Source organism: Crocuta crocuta, unplaced genomic scaffold (assembly GCF_008692635.1).
Source record: "Crocuta crocuta isolate KB4526 unplaced genomic scaffold, BGI_CrCroc_1.0 scaffold367, whole genome shotgun sequence".
Lineage (NCBI taxonomy): Eukaryota > Metazoa > Chordata > Mammalia > Carnivora > Hyaenidae > Crocuta > Crocuta crocuta.
Genome location: NW_027527936.1, coordinates 3,617,470 through 3,625,546, shown reverse-complemented (window position 1 = coordinate 3,625,546; position 8,077 = coordinate 3,617,470). Strand labels below are relative to the sequence as shown.

The 8,077-nt window shown below is 47.4% G+C and overlaps 1 protein-coding gene across 2 annotated transcripts in view; it reads right to left on the bottom strand.

The window, feature by feature from the left end:
• Nucleotides 1-26: 26 nt before the first annotated feature.
• Nucleotides 27-8,077, bottom strand: part of KDM4A (lysine demethylase 4A) — a 46,851-nt gene continuing 38,800 nt past the window's right edge. For both annotated transcript variants that reach the window (XM_077752044.1, XM_077752043.1), the window contains exons 19-22: nt 4,621-4,791; nt 1,562-1,681; nt 1,187-1,279; nt 27-1,057 (exon numbers count right to left, since the gene is read on the bottom strand). In XM_077752044.1, the coding sequence (XP_077608170.1) occupies nt 917-1,057; nt 1,187-1,279; nt 1,562-1,681; nt 4,621-4,791 (525 nt within the window). In that variant the 3' untranslated portion in view covers nt 27-916. The remainder of the gene's footprint in view (nt 1,058-1,186; nt 1,280-1,561; nt 1,682-4,620; nt 4,792-8,077) is intronic.

The following is an 8,077-nucleotide window of genomic DNA, read 5'->3' as shown; positions in this document are numbered from 1 at the left end:
AGGGACATATCTAAATCTGCCCCTGGTCTCCAGTGGCCCCAGTTCATCTTAACCCTCCCAGCCCCTGCATGATTGCAAATTTTCTGTTGACAAAATCACCCACCAGGCTCTGCCTGCTTCCATCATTAAGATCCCCCTTCAGGGTGTTCCCCACCCACAGCGTCTAATACTGTGCCACAGGGGCTCTGTGCCTAGAATGATATGGGCACACACCCATATACTGCCTCTATCTTCTCCCTCAAGACAGTACAAAAAGGTGGCATTAATTCCTTAACATCTCAATACTGCAGCTTTGCCAGCACTCCCTTGAGGCAGTTCCAGGGACAGATAGATGCCACACTCATCTCCAGCCAAACCCCAGGAGCCTTTACTCCGCTAAGCTGAGGGCAGAATTTCACATTTTGTTTGCCCTGGACAGGCAAGGAGGCAAGTAAAGGCCAGGGGCTGGCAGAAGCTGGTCCAAACCAAAAATACACACACACACACACACACACACACACACACGCGCGCACATAAATACAAAAGGGGGGAGGGAGTAAGCACCAGCACCTCTGCCTAGTTGGTGCAGGTGGTTGTTAGGAAGCTAAGTCCCAGGCCAGGAACAGGGCAACCAGCCCGGCCAGCACAGGCGACCCCACTGGAGACTGGGGCCAGTGCAGCCACAGCATTTCAGTGCTCAGCCCTTCAGCTGGGAGATAGGAGGCTGCTGCCACATGTCCAAGAAAGGCTTGTCCTTTCACTACAGCGGAATGCGATGGGGGTAGGGGCGTGAGAAGACGATGGGGTCAGTTATTCCATTCCTTTTCATTTTACAACTTCACTTTCGTGACTTCAGAGTTCCAAGTGTCTGCTGTGCTGTGGAACCCCAGAGTGCTCTCGCCTTGACGGCTGGGCACCTCTCGGCCCCGGGAAGCACCTACTCCATGATGGCTCGGTATAGTGCAGGCTCGATGTAATCCTCCCGGTATCTGGAGTTGATCACTCGTTGCCGTTTCTTTTCCTGCTTAACCTCTTTCTCCGTGAAAATCTCATTGAAGCGCATGTCTGAGGCTACTGACTACAGAAGAATAAACAAACCAAATGAGCACTCTGTGGCCAACCACTCGGAGGGGAAAACAGAAGGACACACCCTTGCCTTGTTCCCTCCCTCCCAGACCGGAACCGAGGGCACACAAAACACACTCACCAGTCTAGACTTGACTCTCTTGGGAAGCTCTTCGTCCAGCGTGTACACGTCATCTCTCTTAACCACAAGCTGTGAGCCGTCCTCGAACTCCACCTACCAAGCAAACAGAGGCCTTTGGCTAAGACATCCCTGACTCACTCCCTGGTCCACTATGCACAGTGGCAACTTTCTGCTGTCACAGGAAGGATCCAGAACACTGAAGTAAGGACTGCCAAATTTGAAACCACCCCCGGCAGACTGAATACAGGGCAGCCCCTAGCTCTGAAAAGGTTCTTACTGACCCCTGAGCTCTTCCAAGAGCAAAGGCTCACCTCTAAGAAGCAGCACTGAATCAATCAAGAGCTCCCCAGCCCCCAACAAAAAATGTTTGGCTACCTGGTACATCTGGATAGGGTGGGATGCCACAAATTTGGCTCCGTAGACTTGGCCATCTGTCCATCTGACTTGGACCACTTCTCCCTCAGCAGGAGGACCCAACTGGAGGCAGTCCTGGCTCTGAGGGAACAGTAAGGGAGAAGAGTGAGAGGAAGGCCCCTCTGAGCACAGGGGTGACCGTCACCTACTTAGGGAAGAATGAACCAGGGCAGATTCCTACTCAGACACCCAAGCAAGGCAGGCTCTCTCTGGGCTGGAAGACACAATGGTTAAAGACCTGCCCGCTAAGTCACAAGCTGGCCCCAGATCTCTGCCTCTGCTGCTCTGAGGGGACAGAAAAGAGCAGCCAGAGTAAACTTCCAGTGAACTTCATAAACACAGGGTCAAGATCAAGAATCCTCTTCATGCTCCTTCAACTGTCCCTCTAAAGAACAGGGGACAGAGCTCTGCCCCGAAGAAATACTAGCACATAATTTCAGAGTACTAGAACATACATTATTAGCCTCGTTCACTGTGCTGACCTTGGCAATAATGGTATAAGACCTGTTAACAGGCAAAACGGTTCACATCTTAACACAGGGCAGCGGCTCCAAGCATTATTAGTTGTTATTACATCCTGCACCATCGTGCACTCATAATTTAGGAAAAGAAAAAAGAAAAAGGCCTGGCCTCACATGACAAGGTCTGTTGACGAAGCAGAAAAATGTATGAATTCTGTCAAACCTTAGTCCTTGAGAACACATGTGAATACTCAAAAGGGCGCTTTGCCGCCTGCTGAGGTAGGATGGTTATCCTGAGGAAAAGCACTGTGTAACTTAATTGGGAGCTGCTTTGTTCATGGAGCACCAGCTTTATTTGAAAAAAAATGCCTGGCAGACAAACGATAGTTACTCAGACTTCGGTACTGGCAGACTTCTTGGAAATGAATGAACAAGCCTGTCACTTCAAGGAAAATATCGGACGGTACTGCCAATGACAAAACCTAAGCTTTTAGAAAAATTAGAACTTCAGAAGTGTAGTTATCACCACGATCAGCTTGAAGCTTTGCCAAATTTAAAGATATTTCTAAGAATGGGGATACTAATAAATGTGTTTTCTGATACTGTATAATAAAATTTAACATGTGGAAAATCTGCATAGCCCAATGTATGGGTATTTTCTAACTGACCAAAATTATGCAGAGGTGAAGATCTATTCTCTGTGCAAGACAGACCAGTGGATTTTAATGTAACAGAGTGCGCAAAGTCCATTAACCCACTTTCAGATTCCACCCTGCAACTAACTTTTAAGAAATACTACTCATTGAGTTTTGGTGTAGTATCAAAGAAAAATCAGAATGGTATGAAATGCTATTAAGACTCCTCCCCTTTCCAATTAGTACAGAACTGTGTGACGCTGAATTTTCTTCATATACTTTAACCAAAACAATATATCACAGCGGATTGAATGACCACATGACAGTAGAGAGATTTGCAGGAAAATGGCATTCTTCCCACCAGTATTTTTTGTTTTAAAATAGTTTCTAAAATAGTCTGGTTTTTTTTTCATTTTAAAAAACCCAAACTATTTTAAATAATTAATCTCCATTTTAACTTTTAATGAGTAAACACTAATAGACACAACCCACAAAAAAGCTCTTTGGGGAAACAAGGGAATCAAGAGCAAAAATGAACTATTGGACCTCATCAAGATTAAAAGCTTCTGCACGGCAAAGGAAACAATCCACAAAACTAATAGGCAACTGACGGAATGGGAAAAGATAGTTGCAAATGACATATCAGATAAAGGGTTAATATCCAAAATGTATAAGGAACTCACCAAACTCCACACCTGAAACACAAACCCAGTGAAGAAATGGGCAGAAGATATGAACAGACACTTCTCCAAAGAGGACATCCAGATGGCCAACAGACACATGAAATGATGCTCAGCACCCCTCCTCATCAGGGAAATACAAATCAAAACCACACTGAGATACCACCTCATGCCAGTCAGAGTGGCTAAAATGAGCAAATCAGAGGACTCTAGATGCTGGTGAGGATGTGGGGAAACGGGCAACCTCCTACACTGTTGGTGGGAATGTAAACTGGNATAAGAATAATAAATAAACTATAATTACTACCAAAAAAAAAAAAAAAGAGCTCTTTGGGGACCTCAGTAACTTTCAGAAAATAGAGTGCTGAGGTCATTGATCTGTAAGTCAGAGATAACACCACTTGCTTCCTGGAACTGGTATGAGAAGACAGACACACCTGACCTGAAGCACTTAGCACAGACCCTTGTGTACTTAGCCTAATAAATCATAGCTATTCTACTGCCACAAATACTATTAATATGATCTTTACTAGGACTTAAGTCTACCTTGTAACTAATGAATGTGCTTTTAGGAACTAAGCTGCTAATGCGGTTTCAAAGTAGGAAATCCCTGGTTTGTCAAAGGAAGAAGTGGCTTCATCCCACCGCCCTGGGGCTTAATCTAACACATGAAAAGGCAGTGCAGGTAAGGGAAACTCGAACTAAGTCCTGAATACTAAGCCAGGAAACCTAGAAGTGGGTCCAGGCAAGAGCCTCCAGTGTGTCAGGTATCAATAGTATAAGCAGGCCAGGAATGTCTCCAAGCAGTTTCTTCTCAGCCTCAAAGCCTTCAGCTGTAAGGGACCACACATCTACTAAGAGAGCATGACAGGAAAGAAAGATTATTTCTTCCAATATCACACAGCTACTAGGCACTGGAGCTAGTATCGGCACACTGGTTGGTTTCCGATACCTGGGCTCTTCCATTGCATAAGAACACGTGAAGGTGTCGTTTAGACTGAAATATAAGCATGTTTCAGGGTGTTGCAGAAAACACAGATTCCTATGAGCTTCTAAAGAAGCAGGGTAGCCTAGCAGCACACAATTTTGTTTGCAAGGGAAGACCAGCACAAATGATTCTTTCCGTTCAGAGAACTAATTAATGGGCCGGTGGACCTGGCTAGAAATGGCAGGCTGGCCCACAGCCGGACCTACAAACGCCTCCATCCCCACCCACCGCCCAGGAAGTGCCTTGCAGACATTACCACTATGTCCTCAGGATACAGATTGTCGCTGAAGGAGCCATCATCAAAGTTGACTTCGTAGAAGGTCTCGGTGGTGAGCCTGACCACCTCACACTGGTAGAAGCGCCCGTTCTTGTGCTTGCTAATGACCTTCTGTCCTGCAGTGATGCTCTGCAAGGCCCCCTTGGCACGCTGGAAAAAACAGAGGCTTGGGTTACTCCCACGTGGAGTTGACAGGCCTGGAAAATGGGGACCGGGACTGGCCTGGAAAAATAGAAAGGAGCAGGGGACGGGAGCTGAACCAGGTGTTCTCAGACATCCACACCTCAGCAGGGCCACTACCAGAAACCAGTGTCCCAACTGTCCTCCATAATCCTCGCTCCCTAGTTCCCGCTCCACACCTGGTCCTCACACCACACTGCCTCCCAGAATGCTCTTGTGTAACTTCCCTATTGTTGCCGGGAACTGACCCAACAGCACCTACCAATGCACGCAGCTTAGACAGGCATCCAGGGAGACACTCAGCAGATCTGAGCCCAGGGCCGCAGACGATGCTCTATGCAGATCTCAGCACCGGCTCTATGCTCAGGGCTGTAGCACAAAGGCTCCGGTTCCCTGGACGTCCTCAGATGTATGTGACAGGGGGCTCCCCATCACATCACCCTGTCATTCTGAATTTACCCTTGATGTAAATGGCACCACAGAGCATGGGGTAGCACCGTATCCAACCACTCCTCCCCCGGGTCCTCAAGCACTGCGCTCCAGCCATGCTGGCCTCTGTGCTGTGCCTGGAGCACGTGTGCCAAACACGTTCCCTCCTCAGAGCCACTGCCCTGCTGTTCCCTCACCCTGAAGTGCTATTCCCCAGCCTTCTGCACACTGGCCCCCTCGCAACCAAATGTCAACCTACTGACACTGTTCCTTACTATTCCTCTTCCTTCCCCTTATCCTGCGAAGTGTTTATCCATCACGCTTCTCCCTGTCTGAGATACTGTACATTTACACATTTCTGTGTGTTTTTCAACTACATGCAGCAAGAGGACAGGCACTGTTTTGCCTTGTTCACTTATATCCCCAGCACCTAAAACTAGGACTCACATGTAATAGATGCTCGATAGATATTTGAAGAATGATTAGTGAGGACGCCCGGGGGGCTCAGCTGGTTTAAGCTTATGACTGTTGGTTTTGGCTCAGGTCATGATCTCACAGTTCATGAGTTTGAACCCCATGTCAGGCTCTGTGCTAACAGTGCGGAGCCTGCTTGGGATTCTGTCTCCTCTCTCTCTGTCCCTCCCCTACTCGCTGGCTCTCTCTCTCTCAAAATAAACTTTAAAAAATTAAAATTAAAAAACTACAGAATGATTAGTGAAAAAAATACTATACTGCCCCCCATTTTCTCAAAGTATCAGTAGTCTACAGGTGCCAACTGAAGGGTATGCAGAGCTAATGACAGTCCCCAAATCACCATCCTGCCTACGTAACAACACTCCTGCTTCCCTGAGCCTTCAGCGCTACCTCACCCACTGCCCCTCCAGAGTCTCTTCCTCACAATGACTATCTTCCCACTTCTTGAGCTCCAAACCTACCTGACCACCTCTCATGCCCAGTGAAACATCGTTATGGAAAACGAGAATCCAGTCGGCCAACAAGGCCTCTTCCATGATCCCAAAAGGTAGTGACACGTTTGCTCCTCCAGACTTGCACTCTATGGTGCCCTTCATTACTGTATTTATTGTACTGTTGATAAATCTTCACCACGGTCTCTTCCAGTAGACTCTAACTTCCCCAACTACAGTGTGGCTTCTGACAGAAGAGCCCATGGCAACTCCTCAGTACGGGACACCAATGACCTGCCTGCCCCAGAGTGAGCTTTGTGATGCCCTCCACCAGTGTCTGTTGGTCCTTCTCAGCTACTTTCACAGGCTCATCCTCTACCATCTGTTCCTTACGTTAGGGATCTCCAGAGTCCAGTGACCCTGTTAAATGCTGATAAGATCCAAATCTTCACTCTCATAGTTAGAGCAGCTGCCTCCCAGCAGCTCCAGCAGAATGCTCCAGCAATGACCTCAAAGCCAAAAATGCCCTCTCCTCTTTCAGCTCACCCCCGTTTCCCCTGGAAATTCGTTCTGGTCACAGTTAACAGCATCATCATATTTTCATCTTCTCCATCTTTCAGGAGAGCCACCTGAGCCATCGTAACTTCACATCCCTCGCCCCTTCCCCATTAACCTCTCCAAGGTGGTCAACAACCCTGGCGAACCTACCCATCGTAGGATCCCATGTTAGATGCGACCTCAGAGCTCTGCCTACGTGTTCCCACTCCAGGCCTCACTTCACTCTCAGGCTTACCAGTTTTCCTGCCTCAAATTCTTATTCTCTGAGCCCCTGAATCCACCACTGGAGTTAAGCGTATAAAAAAAATATGGTTCAAAATCTAAATTTTTGAGAAGTTCTCCTCATTGAGTGAAAGAGGGATCAAATTCCTAAGTAGGACAGTCCAGGGCCTTCACTGACAGCTGCTATTTGTCTTTAAGTATCACCCTTGCCATATTCCTAGAACATCTTCCATGTTTGTTCTCCTGAGATTTGTTCATTTGGCTTTTTTTCTAAGTTTATTTATTTATTTTGAGAGAAAGTGTGTGTGTGTGTGCGTGCGCTCGCATGTGTTCATACACGCACGCACGCGCACACAAATGGGGGAGGGGCAGAGAAAGAGAGAATCCCAAGCAGGCTCTGTGCTGTCAGCATGGGAGCCCAATGCAGGGCTCGATCTCATGAACTAGGATGTCATGACTTGGGCTGAAATCAAGAGATGGACTCGTAACCAACTGAGCGACTCAGGTGCCCCTCATTCTGCTTCTGAAGCCATGAACACCTTCCCTCTCACAACTCCAACTTACTGTTTAAGTCCCACTTCAATATTTACTTATTTTTGAGAGAGAGAGCGAGAGAGCGAGAGAGCGAGCGCACGAGTGTGTTTGTGTACAAGGGAGGGGCATAGAGAGAGGGAGACACAGAACTGGAAGAAGCTTCCATAACCTGAGCTGTCTGTCAGCACAGAGCCTGATGTGGGGCTCGAACTCACAAACTGTGATATCACAACCAGAGCTGAAGTTGCTTAACCAACTGAGCCACCCAGGTGCCCAAAGTCCCACGTCAAATGCCACCTTCCACCCAAACCCCTTCATAACTTGTCTCATTAAGATGACATGTAATATTCTCCAAGCTTCACTATTTAGAGAAGCACAAAAATCCCTACTGTACGGTACTGATGGTTAACTGTTTGAAGCTCTCTCCATCAGTTGGCAACACCTACATAGCTTCTGCTCTGCCCCAGGACACGGTGGTAGGTGACAGGGACACTCATGTTAATAACAGGGTCCCTCAAGAAGCGACAAACAAGTAGACATAATCACAAAGAATCAACCACAAGCAATTTGGTGCCGCTGGATTAGGAAGTACAAGGCAGGCAACGGAG